This window comes from Pavona decussata, unplaced genomic scaffold, assembly GCF_977016875.1.
Source record: "Pavona decussata unplaced genomic scaffold, jaPavDecu1.1 SCAFFOLD_214, whole genome shotgun sequence".
NCBI lineage: Eukaryota > Metazoa > Cnidaria > Anthozoa > Scleractinia > Agariciidae > Pavona > Pavona decussata.
In genome coordinates this window covers 4,062,442-4,081,142 of record NW_028145619.1, presented here as the reverse complement: position 1 = coordinate 4,081,142, position 18,701 = coordinate 4,062,442, and the positions used below count along the sequence as shown (strand labels likewise).

General features: G+C 39.3%; 1 protein-coding gene and 2 pseudogenes across 2 annotated transcripts; 1 reads left to right on the top strand and 2 right to left on the bottom strand.

The window, feature by feature from the left end:
• Window positions 1-1,291: 1,291 nt before the first annotated feature.
• LOC146460377 (solute carrier family 23 member 2-like) lies at window positions 1,292-18,162 on the bottom strand. 2 transcript variants are annotated; one of them, XM_085088216.1, is made up of 12 exons: window positions 17,982-18,162; window positions 14,814-14,939; window positions 12,956-13,113; window positions 12,285-12,376; window positions 7,213-7,280; window positions 5,550-5,706; window positions 5,404-5,428; window positions 4,785-4,908; window positions 3,909-4,065; window positions 3,570-3,823; window positions 2,954-3,227; window positions 1,292-2,364 (listed from the first exon to the last, which is right to left on the bottom strand). In XM_085088216.1, exons 1-12 carry the CDS (start codon window positions 18,006-18,008, stop codon window positions 2,090-2,092), a joined length of 1,737 nt encoding a protein of 578 aa, XP_084944342.1. In that variant the 5' UTR covers window positions 18,009-18,162; the 3' UTR covers window positions 1,292-2,089. The 2 variants fall into 2 exon arrangements, with proteins under 2 accessions (XP_084944342.1, XP_084944343.1); XM_085088217.1 differs by lacking the exon at window positions 2,954-3,227 and having other exon boundaries at window positions 2,193-2,364.
• LOC146460379 (uncharacterized) lies at window positions 8,115-9,532 on the top strand (annotated as a pseudogene).
• Window positions 9,870-10,466, bottom strand: LOC146460378 (uncharacterized; annotated as a pseudogene).
• Window positions 18,163-18,701: the final 539 nt, after the last annotated feature.

Below are 18,701 nucleotides of genomic sequence, written 5' to 3'. Positions count from 1 at the left end.
TTTTGGCGTTACCAAAACTCACCGCACACCGCAATGTATTCAATGGGGAGCCCAAACGCTTTTCAGGGTCGTAACCGGGGGGAATGTATCTTTTTTAGATAACGAATTGATGCCATCTAGAGTCATTTGTTGTACGCAAATTTTTGATCCCCGACCTAAAGTGGTGAGGGAAGGAAGTTGATTACGTTTTACGAAATATAAAACTTTTCACGGAAATTAGCGATGATGAATTAGTAAGAGAGGACATGAAAGTATTGAAAGTTTCTGGGACTAAGAATGGCAAGTCGCGGTTACGCAAGAGAATGACCTCCAGTAGTAAAAGACAACTGAATTCAAATTATGATTGTGTGAATCCAACACTTAATCCTTATTTCACGGCTGTTCACCAAATCAAGATTCACGAGTATTTCACATTTAACGGGGAGAATAAAGGCCATTCACGAATACTAATGGCTAAGGGGGTTGCTTTCTAAAGAAACTGCGCTGCTGTGTCAGTGCGGAGTACGAACTGACGAATTGTTGGTTGATCAACAGAGTTAACTAAAGATAAATTGGTCTTCGTCACAGCGTCAGAGCGAATCGCTCTGAAGAAGGGATATTAAACCCTCGAAACGTCAGCATTCGAATCTCTTTACGTACTAGTACGGTGGCTAATTTACCTCAGCAGTTATCAACTCTGTTGATAAATCAAACATTCGTTTTTCACGAATATTAGTGATACTAATTATTGCCATATCAAGGGTTCCCATATCCCAGACTTGTGACCGCTTATCCTACGTACCTCATTACGATCCTGAAAGAAACTGTAAATCTTACCGTTGTGAGCTCACTCCACAACGAGATCAACGAAAAAATGTCTTTAAACGATATTTTACAGAATCTTGAAGATTGGCTGGTTTGATTGAGAACTTGATCATTCCATCTTTGAGGCCATGCATGACGTCGCTCAAAACAACAAAGCTTTATTACAACACACTAGATAAACTTATACAAAAAAATTCTTCCACCCGCATGTAGCTGGCTAATCGAGGCGGAGGAAGAAGAAAAAGAAATTACAAATTAAAAAAAATTATAACTTAACTATACAACACTAGCTGAAAAAGTAACAAGTTAGAGGTAAACTTGGAAGGATGTAAAAATGAGATAACTGAAATTGTAAAGACTGGTATATTGAAAGAGAAAGAGAAAGAAAAAATACAGAACTATAGTTAATTCATTACATTGATAATGTTCCGCACAAGTTTGATTTAATCTTTTTAATTCCCGGCAAAAATTCATTTTTTTCCTGCTGTTAAATGACGTTTACTACGTAAGAATACTTTTGTTTTCTTTGGAGCAGGGCCCGCGAAGCGTGTTTTGGAGTGGTAGAGGGTTGGGGGGTGGTTAGACGAGCGCATTTAACTCAAGTCTTCTGAAATGACCAGAAATTGAATCTAAAACTGCCAATACTGATGTAAAATATGTTTTCTTTTCCTTTGAAGTAACAAGTCAATGCTTCAGTCTGGCCCTTATATTTGACCGACACCACATGCCGATTATTATAAATCATTGGTTTGATTTCTGTTTTATCCCCAGTATGCCTATGTTAGTAACTGATAAAATACATCTTTATGACAAGAAAGATGTTTAAGCAAGTTGTTATCTAAGTGATGGATAAGGCTAACACAGGCATTTGTAAAGTGATTGCACTCATGCTCCTCCAAAAGAAATTTTAGTGCTCAAAGAATTCCCGACATTGAACGAAATAACGTTTAAATAAATGAACAATGGCATAAACACTACTTTAACAAGTTGTTAATCTGTCGTTGACCGTTAAACTCCTCTTTCTGTATGTATCATTATTGCTAGTTAGATAGTAATTTACATATTTAATTTTAATGTAAGTACGTAATGTTAATTAACGCATCACTCTCTGAGATACATAACCCCAGCTAACTGACGATGGCGTTTGAACATGCCGAAACATGTTTTGTAAACCAAGAAATGTTGCTCTTTGTTTACAAATTTAAACTGGAAGTAAAACTAAAGTTTTCTCTGGAGATCAAATTTTTTTTGTGCCATTTAAAGTCGACTCGGATGGCCCTCCCAACTAGTTAATATTCGTATATTCATCGTTGTACGGTAGGAAAGGCAGATACTTGGCCAAAATGGGGCATTGAAAGCCAAAAGGCAGATCATAAACTTTAATGGAAGCGGTATGAAGCTGAACATCACTTTCATCTGACATATGTTGTCGCCATGCATTGAGCCCGCGTTCCTCAATGGTACCAGGAATAGTGTTGTCCAGAATCAGTGCGGTTATACACCCTACTGCCATGCTTGTTGACAGAAGGACAGTCAGGATCTGATCGATTTCTGAATTACCTGTTGTAAGAAAACAGATCATTAACCATGATCAGTTATAAGCCCTTCTACTTATCACTCATGGGGTCAAACTTGGGTTAAACTGTGACCAGTCGATTGAAAGCTGTTTATCATGTGTTGTGTGTGATGTACATAAGGCTGTACAAAGCTATTCTAACTGTTGAGTCTGAGAATAAAACCACGAAGTGACCAACAATATGTAAACTATATCAGGAGCAGTGGTTTCTTTCAGTTCTTTTCCTTTTTCTATCATTTAGACGATTGAAACTACCAGAAACCTTCAGTTTGTTGTTTTCTGTTGCAAATTAGGGATATTATTAGCTAAACCTCACTAGGATTCTGGTAGTTGTACTAAAATAAAGTAATCGTGAAAATCACCTGATTTTAATAAAAACAAACAAAATTTTCCTGTGATGGATAGTTTTTTCTCTCATTCTTTCTCATAGTTTTTTTGGGGGGGCAGAACATTTGAGTCAGCTTTAGAGAAGCAAGAGGGCACGCGTAATCTATAGTCACAATTTTTTTTTTTATTTCAGTATTCACACAAACAGTCGGTGGGACGATATGGAGGAATAACCTGCAATTTTACCTATATTAATTGCGTTGGGATGACTTCCCAAGTAGTGCGGAAAAGCCAATCCAAGCACAAGGGAAAATCCGACAATAAACAAGTTCCTGGAGGAATTCATATCAGCAAACTGCAAAGTAGAGATTCCAACTGCGGCAATCGTTCCAAACAAGACCATCATGACTCCACCGACAATTGGATCTGGAATGCTGACGAAAAATGCGCAAAGCTTGCCAACAACACCGACAAACAGCATTATAAGAGCGCTCCAATGCATTACGCGAAGGCTTCCAACCTAGCAGAGAATATACAAGTCTTAAAAAAAAAACACAGTCTAAAGATATTAACAAAAATGTCTACACCGCACCCGTTAGTGAAATTCGAATTCTTTGATACTAAGGGATAAGATTGTGTGATACGTTGTTGTTGTTGTTTCGATTGTCATTCAACTTAAATAATCATCCAGTTAATACCCGACGCACGACCATTTTGCATCCTTGGTCCTACACTCGCAATAACTTAGTCAAAAGGATAAACAAATTCAAGTTAGAAAGAAGCTCGTTTGCTACGTGTAAACTGATATCGAGACCAACAAAAATGTGATTGCCACCGTAACAGAAATAACAATCGCATTTACCTTGGTTATAGCGATGGCTCCAATGTTTTGAGTGTACGAAACTGTTCCATTTCCGGTACCAAACGCTCCAGAAAAAAGACACCCAATTCCTTGCACCATAATTCCACGATTGATTGCGTGTTTTGGAGGTGGAGGAGCCCCTGACAATCTTGCACCGGCGAAGTAATCTCCCAGCGACTCTATAGTGGAGGCTAACACACCCGCTAGCATGCCAAGCACTCCTGCGGCACTGGCAGTAGGCATTCCCCACTGACCTATCCAGGTGATCATAATCAAGCCGTCATACAGTGCAACTGAATCGAAGGAAAAAATTTAAAGGCACAAATCACTATTGCTTACCTGGGTATGGAATTCTGAACCATTGAGCTTCTTTTATTACCGCAGTTAGGGTGTCTGTTCTCGCCTTGTACTGAGGAACACTAGGATCTGAAGGAAAACCTCCTGCTGAAGTGATGATTGCACAAACGATCCACGATATAAAGATCGCTAAGGTAACCTGTTGTATATCAGATAATTAGAAACAGACTGATGAGTTAGTCGCTCAATGCAAGTTTTGAATGGATAGATTGAGGTAAGGCTCTATCTTAAAGGATTTTTAAAATGGCCGCTAACGGAGGCCTGCGGCAGTCGATGGGAGTCTGATTGTTGATGAGGGTGTTGTCCCTGAAGACGGCGACTTTTTTGTTGTTCAAATTAAGTCTCAGCCCATAATGTCATGCAGACTTGAAAGAAAAGACATTATCAGAAATGAAAACCGAATACTGTTTCATAAGAATTTCTTCGAAGGTTCACCAAAGTCATCAAGAGAGTCATTAAGCCCGAGCACTTTTCATAAAAAGGACTAAACGTCAAACTCAGAAATCATGAGCGCTTTAACGCAAATTATTCGCGTGGCATTCCCAACATGCACTCTTACAGATCAGCCGCGGATCTTGACCGTTTTCCATATTTTATGGTAAACGGTCAGAGTTTTTTTTTTACAATAAACAAATACTTTGAGAATAAAAAAAAATTCCAAGGTTTAAGTATGGAAAATATCTGTCAGAGTGATTTGAAAACCGAGGAAATTACACTTCTTAGTAGTTATATTTTCCTCGCCCCTTCGACGCTCGCATTATCAGAAAACGATGGCCAATTTTCCTGGTTTTCCTGTTATTAGTAGCTGTGATTTCTTCCATTTAATGGCGTTTACAAAATACAATCAGATGTACTTACTGGAAATAAACTGAACAACGAAAAGTGGCCAACGTAACAACCTTCACGTTCTTTGCTATATCCAGCCACAGGGATCTTCACATTGGCCAGGTATTGGGAAAAAAGAGCTATTAGCATGACTGTCCTGAAATTAACATAAAAAACGAATCTTAAAGAATTAACCAATTTATTGTGATTCTGTCATCCTGCTACGCTTGCAGTTCAGGGAAGTGAAACAGTTTTTAAAAAGAATAAAATATCTTGTCATGCAGACTTGGAAATTCCTAAATTATGGCTGGTTGAATTATACTAAGCATTTTGTCATATTATACTTGCAATTTCATATTTCTCTGACAAAGTTTACAGTTTCCACTTTAGAAAACGAAGCTGTTGGGGAACTGGGGATCCTTTTGGAATTGGCTTGATTTGATCATAAACGAATGCCTTCAATAAATAACACTGTTTCTACTTTTCTCTCAGGAAAATTTTTTTTTTTTTGGGGGGGGGGGGCGGGGGGTTTAACGGAGCAGGTGTGGTTGGTTATTATCACAGGTTCACGGCGACTTCTATTCAACATAATCTTGTGAGGCATTTTTCCTATCTCCTAAAAAGAATTAAAATCAACTTTTCAAACACTCACATTATTGAAATTCCCCAATGATTTCCTGCAAAAAAAGGAAAAAGCCCAAATAATTAAATTTTAAATTTAACTTGATATAGAAACCACCTGACAAAGTTTCTAGATGGACATGAATCGCAGGTTTTATAATTTATAAGTTGATTTACCTGCCCGATCTGCTGCTTCGTTGAAGAGTGCTATTCCCACAAGGGTAATTGTAGGTCCGATTGTAACGGGTCCAATGAAACGAAGAAGAAAGCCAATGAGCCCCGTGAAACCAATTGCAATTTGGATTAAGGATGACAACATCATGGCACCTTGAATCTTGTATATAGGAGGAGAAAAAAATTGCCATCAATTACAGTTTAGGAGTACCTGTGTGCCAAATCAGTTTCTGGATAGAAGGATATTTTGATCAAGATTAATCAATTGATTGTTCTTTATCATTGCGTAAGATTAAGTCGGTTCTGTTTTTTGGATTGTATACTGGATACAAATGAAATACTAGGCTGAGATGGACTGCGATTTAATGTGGCATGCAGGTGAAGGTGCGGATATAGTTGAGATTACTAAAATGGTGGGTGAATATCTGGATGGAATTAAGAAAGAGCTGGTTTAAGATTTCTTATGTGACAGTCGAATAAATGATCAAAGAATACGAGGATTGACGGAAGAATTGACGGATCGACAGACTTATGGATTGATTTCATGAAGGAGACAAAAAGGAAACTATGCATAAAAGAAAACTTAGTCTACTGGATCGGTAATTAATCAAGTTAATACGGGAACTTAAAATATACATGAATTTCGAAAACTGCGGCTTTGAGTTGTAGTCAGCCAAGTGCTATTGCCTAAGTAACGTTTTAAAAGTGCCTATGAACTCACTGAAATCTCAGTTGTTTTTATGCATTTGAAAAAAAAACGAACAGTTTTTATAAAGATACGTCCCCAAAGTTTAAAAATCAAATGAAATTTAGACAGAACAATCCGGCCTTGATTTACGGTATAAAATATTTGGCTCGCGGGTGAGCATTGCCCTAGAGCTGTACCTGCAGCATTAAAATGATTTAGGAGAAGAAGAAAACAAGCATTAGATTAAAGGTAGAGTTGTTTTTGTCAGGGTAAGGGGACATTTTTCTGTCTGCTTTCTACATTCCTTTTTTCTTTCTTTTTTTTTTTTTTCGCGTGAGGAATATTCGTTGGGGATGTGCTTCAAAAAAGGTAGAGATGTTTTGTTCTCACAATCTCACCCTCTGTAAAATTGAAGAGTTGGAGAGTATTAAATGTAACCTTCTCAAACTCATTAATAACTAATGAAAAAAAAAAAAAAAGAAACCACTACCTTGAAGGAAGTTTAGTAAAACAGAAATGTTACCTTAATTATTATAAAATTTGGCGAACTTTCCATTTAAATTTATCAAACACTCAAAAGAAGGTCTTCATTTGGTTTCCAAACACCTTGAAGTTGATTAAAAAAAAAAAAAACTCTTCTGCGCCTTGTTTTTTCAACCTACTTCTCAGTCTTTGAAAATAGGATGAAAAACTCTTCCTCGTGTTTGTTTAATTCCTTCAAAGCATGAGCCACTGACATCAACAACAGGTGTTTGTTTTCGTGTTTTTGAGACTCCTGGGTTCCAGCTGCCTACAATGTAATTGTTGCTTAAATAGTACATCTCTCGTAAAACGGATTAAAAAACGGACTGATTGATCATGGATTTCGTAAACGATTAATTGTATTCGGCAACCAGACCACACTTGATGCTAACGGCAAATCAAAGTACAATATATGTGTTAACTTCGTTGAGACAGACACACGTCGAACGACCTTACCTCTCTCATCCGAGGTTTCCAGATGTCGGCATTGTTGATTAGTGAGCTTTTGGTCGAGTTAGTAGCATCTTAAAAAAAAAGTAGCATCAATCAGTATAAGCTTAAAATTGATTCCAAAATGATGTGCATTGGGGTACAAGTGAAACATCAAAATCCTGAAAAGAACAATAAAAGTTGTGTTAAAAAATTGCTATTTTTCATCTGGCGATGCGTCGCATTATAACCATTTTCGGTCATACGAAGTTTACATGTATTAGGGCTTCTTTATATTGAGCCCGGTCGACCGGGCTGGCTGGGTTTCCGAGATCTCACCACGCTACTCTTTTCTTTACAACATTTCGATGTGTTCATATGAGCAGGCGATCTGGCCCGGTTACCGAGGTGTCGATTTTTGCGACCGAGATCTCGGTAAATGATAAAGGGTTTGCAACATCTAGCCTTAAAAGCGTTAAAAACAATAAAACTATTTCTTAATCTGTTTGAAATCTGTTTTGAAAATTTATTTTGAAATCTGTTTGAGAAAAAATCTAGAAATTTACTCAATATTTAGCCACGGTTTTAAGGCCATGTTGCAATAATTTTAACCTTCATCAAATTAAAAGAAGACGATCTATCTAAAAGAATCCTTAGGAAAAAAAAAAAAAAAAAAAAAGAATCCTTAGGGCTTATTTCATGAAATACCGACTCTACACCCTTCATATCTTTCTTTTCTCACCGTCGTCCGCCAGTGTTTGAGATGTTGACGAGGTTATCAGCGAGTTTAAGATACCCGGACGGCTGACCTGGAGGACGATAGAATTGGACGCGGAGGGCTGGGCCGTTGACGACTTCTTGACCGGAAACTTTTCACGTTAATTTTTTTTGCTGAGGACGGCAGTGTTTTAAGCTTCTCTAATTGCATTATGGCGTCGTTAAGAAAGGCTCACGCAATGGTTGTTATTGCTTACGCAGAGAAACTATTGACCGATGAATAATTTATAGTTCTTTATGAAGCTAATAGACCAGGCCCCAGTTGTTCAAAGAGTGGATAACTTTATCCACCGGATAAGTCGCTATCCAGCGGAGCAAATGTACTCCAACTACCGGTAACGCCTTTTGGCAAGTTTTCCACACAATCCCATACTTAAATTTGACATATGTTTCTACTCTATCCATAAATTATAGGGCTATTGGGAAAATCTTGCACGCATTTCATCTGCTGGATAGCAACCTATCCAGTGAATAAAACTATCCGCTCTTTGAACAACTGGGGCCAGTTAATTAAGAGCTGCCTTACTACGAGTATGAGAAATTTAACTTGGAGGAAAACTTTAGCGAAGCCGAATGCAAAGTCGAGTTTAGATTTGAGAGAGAAGACATCGAACGTCTTTCTAATGTCCTTCAATTACCCACCTTTAAGTGTCCACAAGGCAGTGTTTGCGACAAAATAGAAGGCTTTTGTGTCCTTCTTCGCCCACTGGCGTATCCATGCCGTTACAGTGACATAGTCGGAGGTTTGCAAAACCAGTTCCTGTTTTGGGTATGATATCGAACGTTGTGCTCAACTAAATCTTCCATCTGCATCATCACCGAATCGCAAGCTGCAATGGCTCTATCCTAAATCCACTTGCTTTTCAACATTATGCTGATGTTGTGTCTGGAAAAGGCGCTGCCCTAAACAGCTGTTTTGGGTTTGTGGATGGAGCGGTTCGTCCTATTTGCAAACCAGGAGAATACCAAAGGATTGTTTACAACGGGCTTCGGCAAAAGGGTGCATACCCTCAAATTTCAGGCTGTTGCGCTTCCTAATGGCCTTATTGGACATTTTTTCGTGCCTGTTTGGTAAGTAACTTTTGTTGTTGTGCATTTAATCAACAGCTGATTACAGTTTCTTCTTGAATATTTCTCAATCTGACACTTTTTTGCAGAAGGAAAGAGGCAAGATCCTGCAATGCTCACCGAATCCAATCTTCTTCCCGCTTTGGAGCACAATGCTGTATCCCTTGCTGGGGAAGAGATGTGTACATATGGAGACCTTGCCCATCCTTTGAGGGTTAATCTCATGACTTCGTTCAGAGGCGCCCCTCTAACTGCGCAAATGGAAGCCTTCAACGAATCTATGTCCAATGTGCGTACGTCCGTTGAGTGGTTGTTTGGGGACATTGTGGAGTATTTCAAGTTTATGGACTTTAAGAAAAACCTTAAAATAGGCCTAAGCTCAATCGGAAGATTGTATGTTGTATGTGCCCTTTTAAGAAATGCGTAAACTTGCCTTTACGGAAATTTAACTTCAAGTTATTTCGAGCTAGACCCTCCAACGCTTGTGAAATATTTGTCTTGAGATTTTTTTAATGGCCTTTCTACAAACGGCTAATGAAAAATTCAGCTATAAAAATCAGTTAAAGCTAGTTAACCACCGTTGAGATAAAGTACATTTTTTTCTGAGGCAAGGAGAACAAACAGAGCCAAAGTAATATTATTCAAGTGCTTTTTTAATAAAGTAAACAAAGCTGCGAGTGTACAAAATAAACACCATTACACTCACTGTAAATAGAAAAGGCTTAATATCATTCAGTGTATAACAATTTGAATACAATACGCAGAAAATATGAAAGGTAGTGCTGAGCTACAATGAACGCCGTAACGTGGCTTTCATTGTAAATGTAAAGGCTCAGTATTCACCTGTTTACCAATTTCGACAGTAGCTCCATCATATATTGTTGTTGCTGCTGCATCATCTCCCTTTGATTCTCAAATTCTTTTCTTTTCTTTGAGCTCAAGCTCTTTTTTCTGACCTCTAGCTCTTGTTCAGATTTTTCTCGAAGGAATTTTATGGAATCGTCGCCTCCTCTTCAATTCTTCTTCTTTGGTTCCGCATGAGTTTCATCACTGGTCAATCTTGTTTTGGTCTGACTGTAGCTTTCCATTTTGGCGTATTTCTTCTGCTTTGTGTTTGTCTTCTTCTGCCTTAGCTTGCTACGAGTCTGTGGCTTCCACCGGGGAAGATTCTTCCAGTGCACAGCGGGCTCTACGTCAGTTCCCGACAAACTTTCTTCCTCTCGAATTTTACGCTTGAACTTTTCCTTGTTCAATTGAAATCGATCTCGCACCGAACGCTTAGTCACACGGAATTTTGCTCTTTGACAGTTATTCAGGCGATTCGAAATTTCTTCCCAAATTATACCTCTCTCGACCGTTCTTTCTTTAAACTGGTAAGGCTGACTGGCGAGAATTTCACGGCAGAGTGGGACATCATGCTCTTCCTTCCATTCCATGCTGGCTCATTCTGTAAATAAAGATGAAGCAAATCATGAAACAATCTCTCACTCCGCATTTGGCGCTTCTAAATCAGAGTTCAGTATAAAATTTCACATTTTTCAATCATAAGATGAACCAGCAGAGCGTATACAAGTCCCTTTTTTGTTTTGGAAAGCGAGAACATTTCGTGCACGTGTTTAAGCTTACAGTTGAAATGCTTCACCGTGACTGCGAAGAACAGTGAAAATGATTATTTGCAATTTAACACTCTTCTTATCATTTTATTGGCAAAAACAAGAAATTACAAAGAATTTTCAATTAACGGAATTCGAAAAGCTAAAAATATATGAAAAATTTATGGGAAAATCAAGACAACAGTACTCACGTTGACCGGTGGACGGCAAAATCCCAGTTCTCGCGTCCTCGACAAAGGCTGGAATGCAATCCTCGTGGACCAGGCATGGACAATGTGGTCTACACGCAAAATTTCCCTCCGGTCAGCCGTCCTCGGTGTCAGCCGTCCAGGTATCTTAAACTCTCTATTATGTGGCGAAGGTGTACTGCGGAAACATCCCTTTTAAGGAGCTGTTCCTTGTTTAAGAGTTACTAACTAAAATCTATGACAGTGAAAATCAACTTGATGACATGCAATTAATTAATCCATATAAATAATATCACTGCTTGCAAGATGTAAGACCAGCATGTTGTTATTTTCAAGCTCTCTCTAAATCTCCCACGATTTGCACTTAGTGAGCACCCTTCCTAACTCTATACTTCCTTTCTACCTTTCTTTGTTAAGCAGCTGAAAAACATAGTCCAAAAATGACAACGCGCTAAGTTTCGAGTTCCTTGTGAAAGCGGGCGGAGAAAGGAAAATATGACAAAAATAGTCATCGCCTACACATGAGAACTGCATTCAATAAGATCGTGCAAAGCGTTAAATTCAAGATACGTACGATAAGGAGTAGTCTGAATACATTGAACGCAAATGCACAGATGAAGAGAATGCCGCTAATATCGGGTCAAAAATCCACACAAGCAGGACGCTTAAGAGGGGCAGCAGTCCAGGAAAGGTTGGAGAAATGGAATGAAAATTTTGCCAGCCTGCTCAGGCAGCCACCTACTGATAACACTGAACCAGAATAGTCTAATAAGTACTTCGTATCCGCTTAGCCTCTCCCAATGCAGGAGTTAAGGGAGAATGTAAACTCTCTTTCTTACAGCAAAGCTGCATTTACGTATGGAATTACTTCGAGGGCCTGGTGTGGAAAGTGGTGCGTTGGACAGTTAGCTACTGGAGGTGTGCAATAAGATCTACTCTCAGTGAAAGTTATAACGCTGAGATGAACCCATGAACTTCCAACTGAATATTAGCGCAAGGAAGAAAATGGGAAACTGAACCTAATAAGGGAAACAAAAAAATCTTAGACCTCGACAAATCTATAGGCCAAAGGGGACCAACGAGACGAATGGGGAGTTACAGGCCAGATGGGAGCAAGTCATTATCCCTTCCTAGGGGTACGGCGCTCAGTTGGAAATTCATGGGTTCACCTCAGCCATAGAACTAATTCGCTGCAAAGTTAATTCTCTGATTATCCATTTGTGTCATTTCAGTGAAAATCGAGAGATATCAATTAAAGTTAACTTGTAAATGCCCACTTCTTTACTTGCTTAATCTGGAAAGGTTATCTAGGAGATGAAATAAGAGTGTTTTTACTTTATTTCGCATCGATCGCGCCCACATCATTCAAAAATGAGATCATCCCGTCACGGAAGATTGTTGCTCGAAATGTTTGAGCCCACAAGAAAAACAAAAGAAAAGCAAACGAACTTACCTTCTGATTTTGGACAAGTCCACTGTGGCAGCGACAAAATGGCGAACGACGGTATAAGCCAAGCGGAGGATGCACCTTGAACAATAGGAAGCCTGAAAAAAGTTCGAAGGTGTTAACTCTAAGTAGTACTGCAGATAATCTCCACAACTTCACAATTATACGTCATCTTTGTCATTGATGGTTCCGTGTAAAATGGTACTGTGGTCGTGAAATTCTCATGTTGTCATTGCCACGTAGCATAGAAATTGTTTCCTAACCTTCCCCGTTCTCAAGCACAAAGCTAGGGACCTTAAGATTGAGGGTTTCCTCTTAAACGGCAAACCGCAAACGTCGGCCAGCAGTTTACAGGCCTTAACTCAGTAAAACAAAATCGTCATTTATCGAGATAATTATTAAACGAAAGTAAATTTGACTTTTAAACGGGGCATCATAGTTTTAAAAATAGCAAAAAACCGTAACTCACTTACCTGTAGACAACGTTGAAACCTGAACCTCAAACGTCAAATGGGACCGCACGATCGGAGTCACGTGACTTTTAGAGGTTGCAACTCAATCTTAAGGTCCCTAATATTCTTAAGTGTTAAAAAACTAATACTGCCAACCCCATTTCTTGCCAGTTCAACCTGTGCAACCTATGTTTATTATAAGCTGGTCCCTTTTGCCATACTTGCCTGACTCCAAGTGTCGTCTGCAATAAGGTTGTAAGTCCGGACACGAAAAACAGAGTACTCAGAACCTGACTGAGGACAAGTGTGTTGTTTGCAAAACACATTGGACCGCTGATGATGAAGGCCATGGCCATTGTTGATCCTAACATGGTCAGGTAATGCTGAAATGGGAAATGAAGTAAACTTTACCAACTAAGTTTCTAAAATAATCTGTGGGACGTTAAAGAACCCACACACTGTTCGAAAAGAGAAGGGGGCGTATTCCCCAGTGTGGTGGTCTATTTCTATCTCTGATTTCATCTGTCTTTGACATTCATGTGTGGGTTGGGTGGGTGGATGGGTGAGATCAATATGTAGACTGATGGCAGCTGCCAGTGGTGTGTTTAAATGCTGACTTCCGATCTCACCCCACAGAAGAATTGAAGACCGCCATGAAACTATGCGATATGTGTGGTATATAAATATATTACCATAACTTCGCTGTATGCCGCACCTTAGCTCTTTGCTTCACAAGGCGGCTTTGTTAACCAGTATTCGAAAGAAAGCTACTTAGCAGTAGTTTCCTGAGGTAGTTTCTATTATTCTGTACAAAATAGTTTAATTCACGTTTTGAATCTGCAGATGAAATACTAAGCGACAAGCTCATGCAATGTCTCGAGACACAGGAAGAAAACGTCCCAGAATAAATAAAATACAATTCACTTATATGGCGCCGTTTCTACACTTAACCAACAGCGCTTTAGAAAAATAAACCCTTAATTTGAAATAACTAGATAGACTCGGACTGAGATTTTAGTAGTTGCAGTTTCTGAATGAGTTTTATGAATTGGGGACAATTGTCTAACTTAGATGGTAGACAATGTACGGATCAGAATCTGGCAATTCTTGAGGGATTCAAACGTCCTTATTTTATCTGTGTATCTCAAGTGGTGAAAGGCAGGCTTACAAATAGATAGGACTTATTTGTCCATGCAGAACACATTATCAAATCAAAAAGCGATGTTCTGAGCCTTGATGCCACAACAAGGTTGGTACCAGCATAGATGGAGTCCAGTGGGTGCGCTGGGTGATGATAGGAATTTAGGACAAGAAACTCCGTTTTGTCACCATTAAGCTTCAATTTGTTAACCGTCATCCATTGTTTGATATCACTGGTACATGATTTGATAAAAGAATTAGCATATTCCATCCGCCCATCTTCTGAAGGGCGGTAAGACACAAATTTGCGTATCATCTGCGTCAAATTGATAAGACATCCCATGCTTTTGAATGACTTTCTCAAGTGTACATCGAGTAAAGTACCGACCCCTGGGGAACACTGCAGGCAAGGCCCCTATCACCATACGGCTTTGAGACAGATGGCAATGTTCTACAACTAGAAGACTTGCACTGCATCATTGAAATGAAAACTTTTGAGCATTTGTCGCCGAGTTATTCTCGATTGTTTTCCGAAACGAAATCTGGTTGTTTTCCTTGCTTCCATCTTGGCCTTGATTACTAGGAGAACTACCCAGTTAGAACATCAGCAACGAATTCATTGAAATTTTTCACATCGTGAGTTTAAAATTAAACCATCCTCAGATATTTGCTACCTTAAAATAATTGGGCTTTGTCAAGATTAGCCTTAAATGCGCCTCAGGAAGTACCAATAAAAAGAGAAGATATAAAGTGATTTTCTCCAAATGAGAACAAACAAGGGAAGGCCTTGCGAATAACATAAGCTGGTTGCCATCCACTTTCATCTTGGTCATCAACCCAAAGAGAATTACCTATAGTTTCAAAAGATAGACAAGTATTTTTTTTTTATTCCACATAAGACGATAACGTCGTAATAATTGATGACAAAGCCCTTTAGTCTTACCTGAAAACCCAGAAAGAGACACATGTACCAGGGTGGATTCTCGTCAATAAGGTAAATCAAATCAAATGGTTTTCTAATCTTCTCGCTCTCTTGTTGATCTCCATGGTCTCGTAGCTTCCTTTGCTCCTGCAGATTTAATTGTTTTTTTGTATATAATGTAAGAAAAGTAAGGTTTCGATGGAAACGGGTGGTTTTGAATCAGCACAAAAATAGAAGTAAAATGTCCTTCGCGTGAATTCTGAGCGGTATGACTTAGCGGTATTTTCCTGCTTCTGAATCAATAAAAACTATCCCAGACCGGTCTGACTCATTCCAGGAGATGAACCGACAGGAATGAGTCAGACCAGTACTACCCCCTATGAGCCTCCATACCAGGTTTTCTTTCTGTCTACATGAAACTGGTCCAAAGAGTAATCTCAGCTTCTTGCTTTGACAGTTTTAAATCCTCTTCAGTCTCCTTATGCACCCTTCGGATATCAAACCAGTGAGATAAGAAAGCGAATTTTATTGTTCTATGGCTAATTTTGTCTTATAGGGAAAGTGGTACCCCGTTTAACATGATAAGACATTGCATTGGATTTCCTACATGCATATTCATCAGTTGACTCCATAAACCTTGATTTTAAGGTTATTTTGTCTGTAGCATCGAAATCCAACTTGTTTTTGCTGTCAGAAACGTTTCTTAACTGCGTTTATTTTTTTATTTGCATTTTAGAACGAACGTTTCTCACTTTCATAATACTGATGTAACTCGATAACTGATGAATTCCACAATTATTGCCCTCTTAAACGAATGCAAAAAAGAAAAGGTCCCGCATTGTTCCCTTTGTTGATATTTTTATTAAAATGAAAAGTTAGTAACCTTATATCAACTTGAAAAATTTCCATCATATTGAAAACGAATTCAGTGAGCCGTGGCCTAGATACAACGTTCTCTGACAAAGCCAGATTCTTCAATAATGAGAGTTTTGTGCCCAGGTTTATATCTGCCCTCTTACAGATAAAGTCAACCAACTTCCTAAACGAATATACATCGCTGGCAGCCGATGCGATAGCTTGGCCACTGACTATTTCTAAAGCAATCTTCTGCTCCTGTTTTGCTTGCGTTTTCTTTTGCTTCGACGAGTTTATCTTAGTACTTTTACCAAAGTCAATGATGACTGCCGATTGAACTGCGTGCCATATCTCCTCTCTAATCCACATTGTTTGCTTTAAGGTCATTGTATAAATATCCTTTGGAGTGAATGTGCTGTAGTGCTTCAGCGACATTGTCTTAAACACTATCTACTCGTTTTTGCTCAGTTTCTTCTTTGAAGCGGAACGCCACATCGTCAGACTGTGATACTTTGCTCCGAAGAATTGCAGAACAACACCATAGGGTGTTATTTTAGCTTGGACGCCAAACAGAAATGGTAAGCCCTGGTGAACTCCTAAATCGGCAATTGTGATTGCCTCGTGCATCACCTCTCTTTTGAACTTCTCGTGTTGTCGCCCGTTGCGGCCTCGAAACTCTTTCGATTCACCATCAGCTTTAAATCTTTGCATTGGGCAAATTGACACACTCGGAAGTTCCGAACCTATTATCTTTCCTAAGGGTTTAATATTCTTCGGGTCAATTTCCAGGAAAAACCTCTCATTCTCAGGAAGCTGGGGTCTCTTGCCTTCTGCTTTTGTGCTTCGTGATTTCTCAATTTTCTCGGCCTGCTCTACAGTGCTCGCCGTACAATTTCCAACCAACTGTAGGGCCTTCCAAGCCTTGCTTCCATTACACTGTGCTTCAGCCTGTTCGTAGTTCTTATCCTAATTTTCGGGGCCCCTAATAGCCCCCCTAATAGCCCCTAATTTTCGGGGCTCTTGGCTGGAGGTTCTGTGATATGATCTATCTTCATTTTGTCAGCCTTCCCCACCTTTGTGGTCACCGTACAGTATTTCACAAGATCCTGGTTTCCGCTACATTGCGCATCACTCTGTTCAGCGCTGTCTTTTCTATCACACTCTTCTCTCTTCCTCTCCGCGCTTCGTCGTTTCTGCTGTTTCCTAAGATTTTTAAAATAAAGCTGTCCTACGATGTTTATTATCTCCATAACTCTCGTGAAAGTATCTGAGGACGAAAATCCACCACAGATAGACGACGACTCCTTTATGAACTCCCCACAGAGGCCAAACAAAGTAATTCCGTAAGCTTCCTTTATGTTTTTGATAGCTCTGCCTGAAAACCAGTTTCTCGGAACGTGCTCTCCATTTCGCCGACCCCAACACGTCATTGTTTTTGTAAAAGCTAAAAGAACTTTCTTTTGACAAACTGGCTGACCTTACGGTCGACCAGTTGACTTGAGAGACGCCGGGCTCAGAGTTGAGCCATAAATCCGATGAAGCGAAAAATTGCCTCTGCAATAAGCGCCATTGTTGAGGCGCACGCAAACTTCATCTCGCCGCTTAAAATGGTCATTCGATAAAAAAAAATTAACTGTTCTCCCGATCATTAGTTAAGTTAATTTCAAATACAATCCGATCGATCTTAAACCAGAATTTGATATGCTTCTGCCCTAGACACGAAACACCTTTCGTGATGAGCTTATCGCCTTCATTGATGGATTTCTTGGCCAAAAATTTAATTATAGTGTGACGTCAAGAGACGTCCAGTTGGGAATTCCTGAGTCGAGTAAAGCTCATCATGGCGGAACTTTTGCCTAGAGCGACAACGACTAACCTTTGGTGTGTTGACTCCAAGATGGCAACTATTTCTGTAAACCATTAAAATGGTCAGACGTATCATAAAATACGATGGATGCCTGCATGTTTATCTTGCATGTTGACGTGTGTGTATGGGGTTGCAGTTTCTCAGCCAAGGTATAAGTAACCAGAGCCAACATGAATATATCTAACGTCCTTAACAATAACACAAATAGCAACTTTAAAACAGAGCGGCACTGAACACATTCGTCCGATATGCTCCACGGTCGGTTAAAACTGAAACATTAGCTCTTATGTTTACTCTATCGACTCTCTTGATGAAAGAAAACATTCGTACAGACGCTGAAATGTGAAGTATTACGGACAAAATTATTCCCCCATTATTTATCAAACCCTAACACCCACTGTAATTGATTTAATTCCATAATACAGTTCTGCTTGACTCCGTTTTCACGCCTGACTCAGTCACCTTACCTCTAGCTCTATTTCGTGCGGGTTCATCTTTACTCTCTTCTCCACAATTTAAGTCTCAATTTCTTCTCCCTGTTTCCTTGGTCAGAAAGGAATTAAGAACATCGAATATCACTCATTTGTAATTTAAATTGTGATGCTTTCATGACTTTGTTATTCAAAAACCTTTTATCATCCACCCACCCATTATGAATATTCAGATAATTTAAAGTCGTGGTCTCAGTTGTTCCAAGAGCGCCTTCATGAAATAAAGAAGAAACAGATAAGTGCAACTTTTGATAAGATCCGCTTTCGGTTCAAGAGCTATTTGAGCTTCTTTAGCGTCTCGTGACGTGCGGTTTTATTTCGCCTTTGTTGCTGTTATCGGACTTAAAAGAAGAAAGTGCTAAGTGGGATTGAGAACACCTCAATGGGCACCCAAGAGATAGAGGTAAGGCCTACGAGTGCCGGTTTCGGTTTTAAAGTGTGCTGTAGGCAACGTAATTGCACGAAAAATTTGTTACTGCTACTTAGCTTTGCGAACGGTTTGCAGTCCAGTCAACGCTAGAGAACTTAAGCAACGACGAAAGCAACGGCAACGGCAACGCCAACGCCACAAAACAAAAGGTTTAATGAGCCAAAACAATCGCCTTGCACGTAAGTTATATGTTTCTGTACATTTCTCAGTTTGCTGTAATCAGGAAAAAAACAACGTGAAATGACCAAATTCAAGGTTTTGTGGAG